This window comes from Petaurus breviceps, unplaced genomic scaffold (assembly GCF_028583685.1).
Source record: "Petaurus breviceps papuanus isolate PSGF00001 unplaced genomic scaffold, PetGlider_PUasm1.0 523, whole genome shotgun sequence".
Taxonomy (NCBI): Eukaryota; Metazoa; Chordata; class Mammalia; order Diprotodontia; family Petauridae; genus Petaurus; species Petaurus breviceps.
The window spans coordinates 1,848,082-1,865,723 of record NW_027186356.1 but is presented as its reverse complement, the minus strand read 5'-3'; the positions used below and the strand labels follow the sequence as shown (position 1 = coordinate 1,865,723).

The following is a 17,642-nucleotide window of genomic DNA, read 5'->3' as shown; positions in this document are numbered from 1 at the left end:
GCTCCAGCAATCCACTGAGGAAGACCCCTCATCGACTGGAAAGACAGATGAGAACCGTGGGAGACATGGGGAGAGCACCCACAGCAATGAAATCACAACTCTTTCCCAGGAGGAGTTAAAAGGGCCTGGGGTTCTTCAATACTTGGGAATAAGTGCTCTGTTCTCCTCGTTTCAATGAAAGACATGGGGGGAAAGTCAACACGGAGAGGGCAACTGTTAGATAGACTATTTATTATATATACAAACACAATTTTTGTACATTACAATTAAATAGAATGGAGTGAATTTTTTATTCTTCATTCCTCATCAAGTGATTTGGTTGATTTACTCAGCCTCCGGGCTCATCATCCAAAGCTATCACCCAATGGCCCAGACAGAGCAAGTCAGATTTCCAAGTCTGCTCGTGGTAGTAAAAGGAGGGGGATTTGGGCAAGGAACTGGCCTCCCAATCCCCATGATCTTTCATTCCTTTTGACTGGTAGGGGCCATCAGCTTTCCCACTGAATTCTTATAGCTCTTGGGGCCATGACACCCACTTGTACATTTCCCCTAAAATAGAACATTTTGCCAGGTGCAGCTGTGTAAGCGGGTACAAGGTGGGGAACAGGAAACGTGGGGATCCCTAAAGTCAAATCCTGCCTCTAATGAATGAGATTCCATATGAGTGGCACTCAATGGCGCAACATGGGGCTCAGTTCTACACATCTGGGGACTGCCTTCTATCCATCCCTCACTCCAGAGTTCTGCACACATGTGTACACACACACACACACACACACTTTCTCTCTCTCTTCCCCCGCCTCAGGCAGCTCTAGGGATTCTCCTCAGAGTACAAAGGGCACAGTCATTCCCCTCCACTGTCCACTTCCATTGCCAAGAAGCAGCACCTCCGTATGGGAGCCCCTGAGTGAATGAGCACAGCAGGCATCCCCAGCCAGCCAAGAGGGCTGAGAGATGGCCTGTGGGTACCACACTGCTTCCCACCGGGCAGAATCCCAGGCTCATGCTGGATCTGCGACTACCTCCACAGGACTCTCCCAGACCTTCTCCTTAAGAGATAGTGGGAAAATGAGGCTCTAGCTAAAAAGAGGCAGGGAGAGTAAGCCATACTCCAGGCCCAAGAAAAGGCACTGAGCTCCAAGCACCAAGCAGAAACCCCTGCGGAGGGACGGAGGGGGAGGAGAACCCAGTGATCTTTCATGCTGAAGGCCTCCCTTCTGCTCTCGATTCTGTGGCCCTGCCTGTCTGTACCAGCTGGGGGCCATCTGCTCCACCCTGCCCACCATGTGCATCTTACCCCAAGCCAAACCTACTCTCAACTAACACCATCACTGCTTACTTGGGGGTTGATTCTCTTCTTCTGGGGTTTTAGAAGGGGGCCAGCCTTGAGTGTGAGGGGTCAAAGAGGGGCTGCCCATAGAGAGGCGTGACTCCATTTCTCCTGGGCCCTTCCTTCCTGACCCCCTGACTGCTCTGTACTAGGCCAGTGAATGTGCTAATCGGATCCCTGGGACCCTGCCTCACACACCCTTTGGCTCTCTGTCATCCAAACTCCCCTGGGCTCTACAGAGCAGCTTCCTACTGCCCCCCACCCCACCCCCCTCTCCAAATCCCACACCACAGCCCTAGTTCTTGCTGCCTTGGAGGACAAAGGATATGCTGGGTACTCAGTGGCGGACAAAACCCCACTCAAACGATTCCCAAACAGAGGCTGAGTAGAGCAGGCTCCTTCCAGGTATCCTCTAGTCAAAGGGAAAATAAGGGTTTTCTCGTGAAAAAGTCCTCATGCCCTGGGAGGAGAGAAGAGCTGAAATCACCAGAAATTAGGACGTGTCTGCACAAAGCAAGGGGAGGGGGAGGTTCTATGCTGGGCTCCAACAAGGGGAGGCAGGAGCATATCTCCCTGCCACGGTAGGAGGAACAGTTTGGAGGGAAAAAAGAAACCCAAGGAGAGTGGTGCAGGGAAGCCCACAGGTTTAGGTCGGGAGTTGGGCAAAGAAACCAGCTGCTCTGGAGACTGCTGAGATCAGGTTACACATCTTTCCCATGGAGCCCAAGGGGACAGGGCTGGGACCAACTGCCCCTGGGGAGTAAGGCCCATGCCTCTGGAAGGCTGCTTTCTCTGAAGCTGCCTTCACTCAGCGGGTTTAAAAATAATTTTAAAAATTCATCTGAATCTGGTTGGGGAAGAAAAAGAGCCAGTATCTGACAGGAACAGAGAGATTCCCTCTGCCCTGTCAAGGATCAGCAAAAGTGCTCATGAGGGGCTCCTAAACTCTGCTTCTGAAAGCACAGCTGGGGGGGCACCATTGTCTTTGGAGCAGGGATGGCTCTCCTGTGTGGCCTCAAGATCTGGGTTCATACAACTGTCTGAGGTGGGGCCTTGGACAGGGACCCTGGAGATGTTGCTCTCGGAGATACTGACAATGTCCTGGCCACCAAGTGAGTGTGAACTGGCCCTAGTCTGATCAGCAGGAGGAGCAGCTGGCTCAGGGGTGCCAGTGGTGTGGGCTGGAGGGGAGGCAGGAGGCTCAGGTGTTGTACCTTCTGCCTGGGGGGTGACCAGTGTTGCTGATGTCACTTCAATGGTGATGGAGCTAGTGGTGGCCCCAGGGCTCTCAGTAACTCGGATTTGGGCAACTAGGCCAGGGGAGGTGGTAGCAGCTGGGACACTGGGGGGACTTCCATTGGCCAGGGCTCCATGTCCTGCTCTCTGCTCTAGGAGGGAAGCGCTGAGATCAGAGAGAAATGAAGGGTCCGTGAAGATAGTGGCTGTCTCAGCCATCCAGTTCAGTTCGCCCCCTACAGAAGCAGAGGTGGGGCCAGGCCCTTCCCCAGGGGTGGACTGGCTGTTGCTCCCATCTTGTAGAGAAGGCCTGGGGCTCCCAGGGGCCATAGCTGCAGCTGCAGTATTATTGTTGAGATTGTCCTGGAGGGCTGTTTGGGTGCCCTGGCCAATCTGTTGGTTCTGCAACAACATCTCCTGGATGCGGATCTGCTGGAGGATGGCCGGCAACTCAAAATGATGGAAAAAGTAGATCATGGAATGCTGTAAAGAAACAGAGGGGACCAAGAGAATCAGACTTATCCCCCAAAATGACATCATGTGGGGCTGTCTCTGGAAATGAAGACTGGAAGTTCTGGCCCACAAACTGAGGACACAATAAGCACAGAATAAATGCTGTGGGATGAGCAGGCCCAGCAGAGGCTTACCGGGGCTGCCTTCAAAAGCAGGGCATTCCCCTTCAAAGGGAAGATGGCCAGCCAGGCACGGTAAAGTGCTTTATGATTATTAGCTCATAGCAATGGTCGACAGGGATCATTAGCATCCCTATTTTACAGTTTGGGGCAGAGATCTGAGCTCTGGTTCTGCTGGCCCCAGTCCCGGCACCACCACGAGGGCCCAGAAGTCCAGGGAGCTGCCACAGTCACAGAGCAAGCCCCAGGGCCACAATCAAGACTCTCCTGGGGCTCCTAATGCCAAGCCCAGTGGGATACCTCCAGAAGTCCCAACACTCCACAACAGCTGCTTCACCAGGAGATCCAGGGCTCTCTCCCTTCACTGTAGGTGAGCTTTCTGGCCCCTTCCTTTCCCCTTTCTAAAAGACCACTCAATTCTTCCTGAAGTGAAGGCCCTGGGTCTAAGAGTGGGGGTGAGCACCCTAAAAAAAAGTGCCCCCAGTAGCTAGCACTCAACCTCAGGCCCTTTCCTCCCCCCCCCCTCCATTCTCTATGCCCTGTATTTGCACACTCTCCAAATGGGATCTGGCCCAATCTCTTTTGAGTCCAAAATTCCTAACATCTTAGGTTTGAAAGCTGGAAGAAACCTTAATCATCATTACGATGAATCCAGTTCCCTCATTTATAAAAGGAAAAGCTGAGGCTCAGTAAGATAACCTAAAATGACTTGTCTAAGGTCACAGAGTCAGTAGGGAGCAGAGCTGGGATCTGAATCCACAAATCCAGTATCCTTTCCTATACCCACAGACTGCCTTTCCGAGGCCAAGCACAGGGGCAGTGGGAGCTCCTCACCCTGGGTGGTCACGCTTCTTTATCCCTTGCCCGTTACCTGGATGAAGAGCCAAGAAGTGACTAGGGCCAAACTGCTGTACTGGCCATTGAATCGGTAGTGATAGGCATAGAAGGCAAAGTGATACAAGTAGAAGAACCTGAAACCAGAGAAAGGACAAGTGAGGGCCAGCCTTCGACGCCCAAACAGAAGCGCCTCCTTACTGGTGTGTGCTCAGGGTTAAGAGGTACTCTTTACATCCATTCTCTCAAGGAATGGGGTCAGAGATGTTAGAAAAACACAGCTTTCCCCAGCATCATTAAGTGACGCCCAGGACGCTTGGCTTGGGGTCCAGCAATCTGGCCATTACACCTTGTGAGGAGCAGGGCACAGCAAAGGGAAGGGCTAAGGCCTCCTCCTCAGGCTTGCTTAGTCTGAAGCCCAGAGATGTGCCTGGTCCTGTGGCCAGTGTGGGGCACCATCCTGGGGCAGCCGAGCTCACACACGGCACCTACCTCAGCCAGTGCCTCTTACTGGTGTTGGTGTGGCAGCAGATGGCATCGTACTGGTCAGCCAGCCACACAATGAGGATGATGTAGAATGCTGTTGTGGTATCATTGAAGAACTCAGACATGATGGCTTCCATACCTGGCAGGAGCAAGGAGGAACAAGTGGGTCTAAAAAGCACTCTGGGCTCCCTGAGTGCTTCCCGAGATGGACTGTTTGCTTGGCACCCCCTCGGGGGATGGGCTCCTAAGCCCTCCTCTGCTTCAGGAAATGATGCCGTGAGTGGCTGCAGACTCTTCTCCCTCACAAGAATAACTCAGGTCCCTGTGATTCCATTATCCTCCTCACTGCTTTGAGTTCTACACCAAGGCCAACCAAAAAGAGTTTCCTCCAAGCTCTGAGGAACAGGAGCGCTTGCTAAGATTGGAGAATGAGTGACATCCTCAATCTATGGTTTCAAATTCCCAGGACGAGAGGATAAAATCTCGGGCTATGCCCAACTTTGCTAACTTTGCAGCTGTAGTGTAGGCTTCAGTGACATGCAGGCCAACATGGTGGGACAGGATGTGATGTGGGGGCAGGCAGGAGAAGCTCTAGTTATCCCATCTACAACAGAAAGGGCAGCCGCACTTACCAACAAGAGCCAAAATAACTGTGAGCAAGGGTGCAGCGGGAAAGGCTATCGTCATGTTCATCTCCAACATTTGTAGGAGGTCCACTGCAAGAGGAAAAGGGCAGAAAACCCCCCAACTTAGCAGAGTCTTTTGAAGTCTCTTGTCAGGCCAGACAAAGGAGGATCATAGAGCCCGACTACAAGAAGTGCTTGTGACTCTCAGACTGGAAGGGAGAAATGGACCTCTGACTGAGCAGCAAGAACATGGAGGTGGCTGAAGATAGCTTACAAGCCATGCACTGGTTTTCTAGGGATTAAGAAACTAGTAGGAAACAAGACCAACTCTACAACCCTGGGCCCACTGTGAGTGGTGTCCCATGGGTCACTGAGTAGGAAGGCCTCACTAAACGACTTCTTTCACCTAACTGCAAAACGTCTGGGATTACAATTTCAAACATGGTGGGTGCTTAATAAATGTCTATAGAGTCGAACTTACCAATGAAGACGAAAATCTGGTGGTGCGAATACCGCAGAAGCATTGAGACCGACAGAGTCTGCAATCACAGGACAGGAGGGGTTAGGCTACTGGCCACTCTCTATCAGAGGGCACAATTGCATTAGGGACAATGGGCAGACCTGGGCCCTGGCAGGAGCCAGTTAAGAACCGCCTCACAGGAAGCCTTTTTGGTTTGGCTTTATGTGCACTATCATTTTTGAGTTTAATAGCAACCCCAACATAGCAACTGTATTATTATTCCCATTTCACAGGTTAGTGAATTGGGGCTCAGGGAGATCAAGAGCCTAACTACGGTCCGTGTCAAAGTGAAGCTTTAAACCCAGGTTTTGCTCGACTCCACATACAGAGTTCTTTCCACTACCATAAGGTTTCTTAACCTTTTTGTGTCCTGGACACCACTGGCAGGCTCCACACAGTGAGACTAAACTATTGGTATTTGACATTTTGTTATTGAAAAAGTAGCTCCCTAAATTTTTTGGGGGGGTCAAAACAAATTGGAGGTTGATTTTTAAAATCTTTAAGGCCTAAAAAGTAAAATAATTCAGCACTTAGTTTTGACCCCACAAAAATTTAGGGAGCTACTTTTTTTTGGTAGCATGGTGAGAAGAAAGTCATAGTGGTCTTCTCCATTAGAATGTAAACTGCTTGAGGGCAGGAATAGCACCTGGCAGAGTTAGCACTTAAGAAATGCTTTTTTCATTCATCCTGAATCCCGGTTTTGCCATGTAGAGCTCTAAGCAAGTCATTTAATTTCTCTGGGGTTCAGGAAAGGCTGAACTAGACAAAGAGCCTTTGGAGCTGTAAGCTTCATAATCAAAATCAGTGATGAGCACCAGTCTTCTAATACTCACGCGGGCGCACCTGTATTCTGTGTCTCACATAAAGAACTTGTTACCTCCCAAAGTCACCATTTCATTTCTGAACAGCTCAAGAAGTGATGCTGAGCTCTGCCTCTCTCCAAATCACTAGCTGTGACTGGCCCAGGTGCTTCTTCCAGCAGTGCCTTGGGCCCTGCACCTTTATCATCCATTTGTGCCTCTACATACGGCCCCTTCCAGTCCTTGCTCAATGTTCCCTGCCCAGCACAGGGCTTTCTACTCTTCCTTAAATTCTTTGCAGAGACTAGGGTCTTTGGCCCAAGTCTCCCAATGACCACAAGCCAAGAACAGCGGTAGGCCTGGGTTTGTGGAGAGTTAATGAGCCATATGGCTTTTCTCACACTTACAAATATGACCATAATTACAAAGGCAGCCAGGTAGGAAGTCCTCGCCATCCACATGCTGACAAAGCGATAATGCTCCCCAGACACAACATTGCGCAGGAAACCTATGCAAAATGAGAAGAGTTAGGAGAGCTAATTCCAAGCTTGCCAGACACAAACCAGGGTAAAGTGATAATAGCTTATTTCTCTTCATTTTAAGGTTTGCAAAAAGCTCTTTAGTCACAATAACTGGGTAGGATAATGAGTGTATCATGGTCATATTACACAACTAATATAGGGAAAGCTTACAGTGGGAACTCCTTCCACCAAAGTGGATGATATCCTGATGACTTAGTAGATAAATTCTAGGGAGATGCCTAGGGTCCTCCTGGCTGTAAGCTCAGCCCATTTACTAGGTCACAGTGCCTCATCCCCAGGAAATGAAGCTCAAGAAAGCAAAGTGTCTGTGGTCACATCAGGAGTGAGTCAAGGAGCTGGAACTTCTTAAAAACTAAGCCCCAGGCCATTTCCAGTATACCAAAACCAAGGCCAATGCCAGAAACAGAAGACTCCACTGGTTTCTTCATGTAACTAGTCTGCTGATTTTTAGATAATCAAAGCTCATATTTCCAAAATGATAATACAGCTTATGAAGTGGTCCTCACAGCACAACCTTCTGAGGCAGGTAGGGCAAATATGATTCCCATTGTACAGATAAATAAGCTGAGGCTCATTTGCTCAAAATCACGGTCCTGGGGATATAAAGCCCACACCTCCTCCATTTCCCAAACTACACTGCTGTTGTCAGGCTATAGCACACATGTACACACACACACACACACAGATTGCCCCCATGAGCTCTGTCTGCCCTCCCCCCCCTCCAAGTCTCCCAGGGTTCTTAGCTCCTTGGCTGAGTTCTGACCCTTGTTTTCTTCATTTTCGGCCAGGGCTTTCACGCTGGACATCAAAACATCATCATAACCCAAGAATTCATCCAGGAGCAAACGGCTAAATCGGTCTCCGAAGCACTGATCCCTTGTAGGATCTAGATTAGAGGAAGAGGAGAAATATGTCTGTGAGCTGAAAATCCAGGTCAGTTTGGAGCAAATGTTTCCGTGGCAACCCCCCAAAAAAGAGAACATCAGACCTGCCTCCTGTTTCCATTTGCTTTGTACCCTGTCACTGGACCCTCACGATTCTAAGGAAGGCAGGTCACAAGCCATATTCCACAGATAGGGAAACACCTTCTGAGATAGGAAGTGACTTAAGGTCACACCAAGCTACACAGTGGCAGATTTAGATGAGAATGTCTTTCCTCCTGGGCTGTTCGCTTTTGTTTTTTTGTTTTTTGGAGGGAGGAATGCAGGGCAATTGGGGATAAGTGACTTGCCCAAGGTCACATGGCTAGTGTGAAGTGTCTGAGGCTACATTTGAACTCGGGTTGTCCTGACTCCAGGGTCAGTGCTTCGCCACTTAGCTGCCCCTGCTGCTGGCTTTTTACATTCCCTAAATCCCAAACACAGCTCCTATTTGTACATGGCTTTAGAGATCATCTCATTTGAATTTTATTAAAAACCTGTGAGGTGATACCATTAAGAATGGCCTGTGCCATTAAGAAAACTATGTGGGCTTAGAGAGCCTTGTTTAAGACCCTTGGGCAGGGAGTTAGAACCTGAATCGGGTCTTTTGCTTGTGCCTAGGGCTTCCGTCAGAACACAAGATCCCAAGCTCCCCCTATACACTGCCCTCCTAGGTGCTCTTCTGGACATTGCCCTGCCTTTCCCTTAACCTATGGCTACCTCAAAGTGCCAGACCACTGAGGAAACAAGCTGTCCTGTACTGTTCTCCCCCAGGAACACATGGGAAAGTGGAGAGAACAATGGCTTGAGAGTCAGAAGAGCTGGGCCCACATCCTGCCTCTGCCACAAAAATACTGGGTACCCAGGGGAGTTACCTCTCCCTCTCCACTTCAGGTGCTGCTTCTATAAAATGAAGGCTGGTGACCAGCTAGTCTCTAAAGCTCTTTTCAGCTCTGACAATCTATGAGCTCACTAAAGAAGTACATGTGGGGCTTCTTTTTTCTTTAGGGGGAGGAGGAATGAGAGTTAAAACAAGGGAGATGGAATGACATTATAAACTAGTAATTCATCCAGTAGTCAGTGGCTACGGAGACGATTTCTAGTGAAGGTAGCAGCCTGTGAAAAAATAAATACTCCGAAAGGCTGAGATGATGAGAGTGTGTACATTATAAACACAGGGGAATACTCTGAGTAAATACAAAGAGGGGAGGAAAGGGCATATTCAGTTTTGGAAATAAGCAGTACTCCAGTTAGGCTGGAACGTGGAATGGGAAGGGAAATATTATGAAACAAGGCTAGAAAGAAAGGCTGGAGGGTATATTCAGGTATGAGTCAGGCTAAGGGACAGAGGAAGAGATGGGGTGGGGGAGAAGATGGGAAGGGGAGAGAGAGAGATAAGGGAGGGAGAGAAAACAACAACTCATACTGGGAAACTAGGGTTTTAAGGATAGATGTATGGAATTTTGGAGAGACAGGTTTAGGGAAGGGAGATAAAAAGTTTGATTCTGGATATGCTGAGTCTGAAATGCCTATGGTACATTTAGTTGGCAATCTAGGTCTAGCGTGCCTAACCACACAAAAGTGAAGTTGAGTGGTCTGACAAAGGAGACAGAAGGAAAAGTCAGGCAGGTAGGCTCAAGAAAAGTGTCATGGAAGCCAAGGTGGCAGAGAGTATGAAACAGAAGGGGTTAGCTGACAGTCTCAATAGCTGTAAAGAGGTCAGGAGGTATAGTGACCAAGAAAGGTCATCAGATTTTGTAGATAAGATATAAAAACTATATAAAAAAATCAGTTAATAAGAGACTTAGAAGACAAAGCATATTTTTGAAGAAAGCAATTTCGGTAAAGTGGTAGGATCAGAAGCTTGATTGTAAAGGGGCAGAAAAGTGAATGGATTTGTGGTTTAAAAAAAGAGTAGAAAAATCAGAAGACTTAGCATTGAAAAGAAGAAGTGCTATGAGATAATCACATAATGTAAAGATGAGGTTAACAGAGAACTGGGGTGGGGAGAGGGTGGTAAATGGAGGCACAACGGTAAAGTAGGAGCAAGAAGTATACAGTGAGCACCCCCCAAACTCTAAACAGATCTGGAAAATGTACCAGACTGAATGCTGATGGGGAAATCCAGAAAAGTCACGAGTCACATGTCTAATCAGGGCTGGTACAGGAAGGGAGACACAGAGGTCTGTGGACACTAGGGACAAGAGACTGCACCAGTTCTAGGCCATAGATCCAGGGTGGGCCTAAGACCTGTGTGCAGGGCATGGGTAGAACAACATTCTGGGGTAAGGAGCCCCATGCTATGTATCAAGAGCGTCAAGTCCAGAAGCAAGCAGCAGCAGGGGTGTAGCTCAGACCCCAGAAGTGCAGTGGGCTCTCTGCTGTAACTTCTATGTGAAGAGCACTCCATAAAGCCTGTGAAGGAATAATCATGGCAAGAGAATCCTAAACTACTCCTATTACAGTACTTCTCAGCTGACTGACTGTAGCAGAATTCTTTCCCCGCTCAGACTCAGACCCAGAGCAAGAACTAGCAGAGCACAGACCAGAGGGCAGCAATTAGACTCTTCTTGGATCAGTTCATTTTGGGAGCAGGTCGGTCCCCAGCTTGAGCTGTCTCTGAGATCCTGGGAGAGAACAACACTCAATACCCCAAGAAACAGCAGCAGGACCAGCAAAGACCTTCCGTCCTAACAAGAAGTTTAAGATCAGGAAGAAGTGTGGAAGAATGAACAAATAAAAAAAAAAGACTTGTATGAACCAATGGAGAGTGAAGTGAACAGAACCAAGAGAACACTCTATACAAAGACAACAAAACCATAGAGATGGACAGCTCTGAAGGACTCAGGGATCTGACCAGAGCAGGCACCAACCACAACTTCAGAGAACTATGTTCAGAGAAGTGTGTGTATGTGTGGGGGGTGTGCATACTTGTCTTTTATCTTCTGTAAGCCTCCGTTTCCTTACCTGTTAAGAGAGGGGAATAATTCTTGCACTGTCTGCTTCCTGAGGTTATTGTAGGGAAGGAATTTTGTAAACCTTTTAGAGCTATGCTATTTCTAAAAAACCTACTTCAACATGGCTTTCTGCTTTATGTGTGTATTTTAGAAACTGAGTTATATCTGCCAAGTGGTCTAGGAAGTTACTGCACAAGGCAGATGCTACAGAACCTTTTTCCATGAAAAGGCAGAATCAGTCTCCAAGCTGCCAACTAACTAGGCCCAAAACAGATCTAAACAAGTATCTTCCTTGACGGGTGGTTATCCAGCCTCTGCCTTGCCTTCAAGACAGGAGCCCCCCACCCAGGCAGACCACTCCACTCTTGGACAGCTCTAATTGTTAAGAAGTCTTTCCTCTTAGCAAACATAAACTTGTCTCTTTGAAACCACCCAGCCACTGCTCCTAGTTCATTTTCTGGAGAGAGCTTAGGTAAGCAGGGATATGGTTTTAGCAGACGGGAAGTTTTGAGCAGCCTCAAGTGATGCTAACTTCTGTCTGGTCCTTTATCACAAAGCCATTCAATCATCTCTGCTATAGTTACAATCCCTTTATTCTTTTCTGAAAAACGCTCTCAATGAGCTCTCAGCAGCAGATCTAACAAACCCTCCCCAAAAGGCCCTGGCCTTTCGAGGAAGTGTACGTCCTAACACAGACTAGGAGACTATTGCTTCCCCAAGCCCTGAATAAGCCTTTCTTAGCACAGTCCAAGATTAACTTTCTTAACTGCTATATCAGTGCTAACCATATCTAGGATGTATTAAAATCCTCAGTTCTTCAGATGTACTAACTGCCCTCCCCACCCACACTCATCTTGTACTTGTTAAGCTGAATTCCTGAAGTTCTTTTTTATCCCAAATGTAAATCTTCATCTTTTTCCTTATTACATTTCATCTTATCAGATTTGGCCCAATATTTTAGTTTATCAGGGTCTTTTTGAATCCCAATTCAACTCTGTCATTTGGGGTTAGCTATCTCTCCCTTGCGTTTTGTCATTGGAGAATTTTCCACCTATATATTTCTATTTTTTTTTTATTATTTTATTTTTAGTTTTCAACCTTCATTTCTATAACATTTTGAAGTTCCAAATTTTTCCCCATCTCCCCCCACCCCAAGATGGTGTGCATTCTGATTACCCCTTCTCCCAGTCTGCCCTCCTTTCTATCACCCTCACCCCCCACCCCTCTCTTATCCCCTTTTCCCCTACTTTCTTCTAGGGCAAGATAAATTTCTATACCCCATTGCTTGTATGTCATATTTTCCAGTTGCATGTAAAAACAATTTTAAACATTTGTTTTCAAAACTCTGAGTTCCAAATTCTCTCCCTTCTTCCCTCCCCATCCACCCTCACTGAGAATGCAAGCAATTTGATATAGGTTATAAATGTGTAGTCATGCAAAACAATTCAGTAAGTCATGCTGTGAAAGACTAACTATATTTCCCTCCATCCTACCCCATCTCCCCATTTATTCTACTCTATTCTTCGACCTTGTCCCTTTTCAAAAAGGGTTTTTCCACCTGTATCTTTAGCCAAGTCATTGATAAATGTGTCAGCGCTACATGTATAACCTATTTCAAATTGCTTGCCTTCTCAATGAGGGAGGGAGAAGAAGGGAGACAGAGAATTTGAAATTCATCATTAAAAAATAACGAATGTTTTTACACGTAAATGGGGAAAAATTAAAAAATTTAAAAACCCTCAAAAAACATGTCAGTACAGGGCCTGGAAGAACAATTTTGCATTCTACTAGAGAACTTCCAAACAGACACTGAATGACCAATGACCACACTTCAAGGCTGGTCATTCACACCAGCTTTGAATACAATTATGACTCTATCATTGTCTATTGCACATTTCTTCATCTTTTATAGAAAAAAAGAAGCTCAAGAACCTTTATCAGATATTTTGCTAAAATAATCTGGGAATACTCTTGTTATAAGCATTCTGCTGATATTTGAGGTTAGTTATCAATCAAGAAGGGGCAGCTAGATGGCTCAGTGGATAGACAGCAGGACCCAAAAAGATCTTAGCCCAATTCCAGCCTCAAACATTACTAGCTGTATGACCTTGACCTCTGTTTGTCTCAATTCTCTGGGAGAAGGAAATGGTAAACAACTCCAGTATTTTTAACAAGGAAATCCCATGGACAGCAGGGTCACAAAGAATCAGTTATGACTGATCAACATCAGTAACAATGAATAAACATTCATTACTTGCCCACTATGTGCTAGACACTGTGCCAGATATTGGGGATACAGAGACAGAAGTGAAATAGCCCCTGCCTTCAAGGAGTTTACATTCTAACAGGAGTTGACATGTACACACAGGGTAATAATGCAAAATGTCACGACTTGTTCTGGATTAATCTATGCTGGCTCACTGTGTCGTTCACTTGTTTCTGTTGTGTCTGACTCCTTATAATCCCATGTTTGGGGTTTTCTTGGCAGAGCCATTACAGTGGTTTGCTATTTCCTTCTCCAGCTCATTTTAGAGATGAGAAAACTTAGGCACATGAGATTAAGTAAGGTCTGAGGCCACATTTGAACTCAGGTCTCCATGATTCCAGGCCCAGTGCTCGATCCACTGGGCCACATTTAGCAGACTCCCTTCTCTTCTCTTTTTTGAACATCAAGACATTTGCCCCAGATCCTAACCTACTCTATTATTCACAGCTCAACAAATGGCTCCACAATTTGGTCCCTTGACATGAGGCTATAAAAGACTGCTAAGTGCTCTCTTGCTACCTCCTAACTTACCCTTGTCCCTATAAGACTTTTGTTCTCTCCTTTACAGTCTAATGATTATTCTCCTTAGTCAAGCAAAGAGCAACAAAAATGAATCTGGAGGTTCTTCCTTCTGTCAGTAATGACAGACACACCTGAAAGGGATAACCCTATTTGTTGATCCACTTTCCCTTAATTCACTTAAAAGAATTTCACTGAAAACCTTTTGGTTGTACCTTAGGTTTAATACTCCAGACACTACTGTTTCATTAAATGTTTTTATTAATGTCCTTTTTTTCTAACATCACCAAAGTTTTCCCTAGAATCCTTCCCCTCCAAAAGAGCCACTCTACATAATAGTTTTTAAAGATGAAGAAATCAACGTAACTGACCAATACATCAAAAAGTCTGAAAACATGTGCAATGTACAAAATTTATGGACCTCCCACCTTTGCAACAGGGTGGGATAGGAGTTTTGGACACTATTCTTACACAGGACTGTTATGCCACCCTTTGGATTCACCATCTGTTCATATTCAGATACAAATGTGAGCTCACCAATTTAGAATTTTCCTCCAGTGATGCAAATCAAAGCCCATCCATGCCTGCCCTATCCTATACAACTCTTGTCCATGCCTTCCCCTAAGTTTGCCTCAGGTGGTCCCCCCAGTCTCCTGAAGGCCTTTCTCATTTTCCTGGGACTCTGAGGGCACCAACAGAGTATCCTGGCTATCTACCTGTCATCTCATACTCTTGCCAGGTGAGCAGGCTACTTCCTCTTCATTTATACCACTGAATGCTCTCTTTCATCTTGTTCCTCTTCCGACCTCCTCCTTGGTTTTATGTTTTCATGGGCTATTCTGCCCTGCCCCTCCCCATTTGATATTCATCTTTTGAGAGTGTTGCATTTTGTGTCTCAGTGCCATATAGTGACCCTAGCAAACTGTTCTGGGCCTTTGTTTTCATGGGAAGCTTGGGGTATTAAAGGAGCTTTGCTACTTGTGGAAGGAAACCCTTAAAAATATAAGTTAGAAGGTGGGTTTCATATTTATTCACATCAGTCTCTTTGGACTATGCCCCTCTTTTTCTTCATCAAGATTATTTCTATGTATATCTTCAGAATTTCATTCTGAGAGCTTTCTATCTTTCTTCTGCTCAGCTCTTTGAAATCTGTTTTCCCCAAATCTAAAATGCATGTCAGACAACGTCTGCCCTTCTTAGCCTTCTTTCACAAATTCTGAGATGGAATGGCCACTTCCTCCCAAGGTGCCCATCATTTCCATTCCCACAACTAGATTCTCCTTGTTAATGAGGAATAAAAAAGTCCTCTTGAATGGTGAAATAATCATTAAAGCAAGTCAAGCAGACTTTCTATTCTACTTTAAGCAGACAGATCACCCTATAGCAGATACTGTTGCTGGTCCTTAATTTTTGAAGAGAAGCAGTGACATCATAGGAAGATGTCTTGACTTGCCTGTGAACTGGATTTAAGTGAGGCAGAGCTGCACAGTCATCAGCCTCACTCTCTCTTCCAGAATCACCCAAGTCCAGTAGCAAGACAAAAGTCAGGCCTGGCAATGGCCCAGGAGGCAGTGGATGACCTTGGTGTCTTCAATGTTTCACCAAACTCTAAGTGCTCTCAGCACCTGCTTCAGCCACCTTCGTGGCCATTAGAACCAATTGCTTTTAGTCACCCATCTCACCGGGGGAAGTCTTCACGTGCTTGGGTAGATGTTCCTCTAATTTACCAACAGTTTTTAAGTCTGTGGTTACCTTCATCCTGGTTTAGCCTGTCTGCCGAGATGGTTCTAATGGGGTATGGCTGCAGCACATGCTACAGCTTCTTGGAGCCACAGGCTGGCGCCATGCAGGCTCCAAAGACAGGTCCTGAACAGCTCTCCTGCCAGAGGCGCTTGTCCTCCTTGAACACTCCACACACACCCACAGCAGACATACGGATAACTGAAGTCCCCATCAATACTATATCAAGCCTCCGTACCGTGCTTTATGAGCCTAAACTCAGCATTTCCTCTTCATATCCACATGATCTGGAATATATTCCAATTACAATATTACAACGGGGAGGAAATCAATTATTACCAGGGCATAGCACTGAAGCAAATGGTTAAGTGAGAAAACATTTTGGGGAAGTGGAAAGAATGGATGGCATTTTGGAAGACAGAGTATAACATCTGCAACAAATGTCTGGAAACAATTTTAACTACGAGGACCTGAAGATGCACAGTATACTAGCTGAGTGGCTGCTCCCAACCCTGCTGAGTGGATTTCAAAGGGTGGGATTTCACTCTTTATGCTCCCTCCAGAAGAACAGAGCCAGGATTCTCTGTGTTTCAGCTATTCTAAAAACTACTTTGCACAAACCATAACAAGTACTTGGCTCATATTAAGTGTTTAATAAATGCCTTTTCATTCCCTCACTTATTCATAACAAGAATGGTCATGACATTCATCTTTGTGAAGTGAGGTATATGTTGTAAAGACTCATGCTTCAGGTATACCAAAAAAAAGGCAACAAAGAGAAAGAGGAAAAAGATACTGGCTTAGACAGATCTCCCCAAAATCAGACATCTCTACTGTCTAAAGGACTGGTTCAAATTTATGAGTCAGGTGTACTCCACAATGGATAAAACAATCAAGTCATGAATAGACAGTTCTTGTCAATCATCACTTGAAAAATTGTCCAAATGCTCTGAAAATCACATACAACCAAATCAAAATAACTCATTAAGTGGAAAAAGTAGTTTAAAAAGAAAATAATAAAATTCAATGTTGCTTAGGCTAGAGATCACTGGCAGGGTTTTGAGTATTTGTTTTTTGCTGAAGGTTATTACTAAATTGAGAATAAACTTTTTTTTTTTAAATGCTAGGAATAAGCCTGGCTCTTAGGCCAGTGCATTTACCATTGCGTAAAAAGCTTGTTAAAATTAGATGAATAGGTGAGTCGAGTAAATTAACTTGTCAAAATTACATCTGGTCCCTGAGAGTGGTCTGTGACAGTTTTAGAAATGATGAATTAGAGCAAGATAGATCCTGATCTATAAATACTACAGTTTGGCTCCAGGACCTTTATCTGTCCAGGAAAGCAACAGCAGGTCAGCTGTGTGCTCTCTTCACATAACAGAGGTAAGGGAAAGATACAAAAAATTAAACAAAACCCAGAGTTGGGGATATCAAGGAATACTATGGAATTTCATTACTGGAATTGGCCTTAACAATCATCTAGTCCAACTCTTATCCCTCCTCCTCCACAAAATACTCAACAAGTTGTCCCCATCCTCTGCCTGAGGGGCTCCAACAAGGGGGCGGACCATTCCACTCTGGTTCAGCTGTTAAGAAGCTTATCCTTACATCAAACTAAAATCTGACTTTTGTAACTTCTCGTCACTGTTCTCAGCTTTGCCCTTTGGTCACATGGGAAAGCCTAATTCTGCTTCCACAGGTCAGCCCCAGCCCTTCAAATATCTGATGACACCTTCCATGTTCCGAATCCACTCTTTTCCAAATGGGTTTGCAAGGATTTTGAGATTATAACATCCAGGCAAGGAGAATGTTACCAGCGGTGTGCAAACCCCATTCTCTTTAGTATACCCTTTACTATAAAATGGTCTGAGCTGTCCTTCCATCATTCTGGATCTGTTCTCTACTGACATCGACCTCAACTTTCCATGTAGCATAGCAGATGGTCTTTGTGAGTAGCTAAAACCAAAACAATTCATATGTGCTAGCCAGCTTCATGATAAAAACCTAAGCAGCTGGCTGTCAGGCAAGAGACATACAGGTTAAGGACCTAGGCTCAAAGGTCTGAGCAGAACTTGTGGACACGTCCACAGCATGAGGCAATAAAAAAGGACTCTGCTGGTCTTGGAATCAGAAAAGACTGGGAAGCCAGCTATCTCTAGGACTATAAGCAAATCATTTAAACCCTCTGAAGCTTGGTGTTTTCAACCACAAAATGAAGATTATAGTGCCTACTC

General features: G+C 45.7%; 1 protein-coding gene across 1 annotated transcript in view; it reads right to left on the bottom strand.

Annotated features, from left to right (window-relative positions):
• Positions 1-212: 212 nt before the first annotated feature.
• The window catches only part of TMEM259 (transmembrane protein 259), a 54,401-nt gene continuing 36,971 nt past the window's right edge, over positions 213-17,642 (bottom strand). The window contains exons 5-11 of the mRNA XM_069102036.1: positions 7,770-7,892; positions 6,872-6,972; positions 5,626-5,683; positions 5,151-5,234; positions 4,525-4,657; positions 4,070-4,169; positions 213-3,049 (exon numbers count right to left, since the gene is read on the bottom strand). Coding sequence (XP_068958137.1) covers positions 2,258-3,049; positions 4,070-4,169; positions 4,525-4,657; positions 5,151-5,234; positions 5,626-5,683; positions 6,872-6,972; positions 7,770-7,892 — 1,391 coding nt within the window. The 3' untranslated portion in view covers positions 213-2,257. The remainder of the gene's footprint in view (positions 3,050-4,069; positions 4,170-4,524; positions 4,658-5,150; positions 5,235-5,625; positions 5,684-6,871; positions 6,973-7,769; positions 7,893-17,642) is intronic.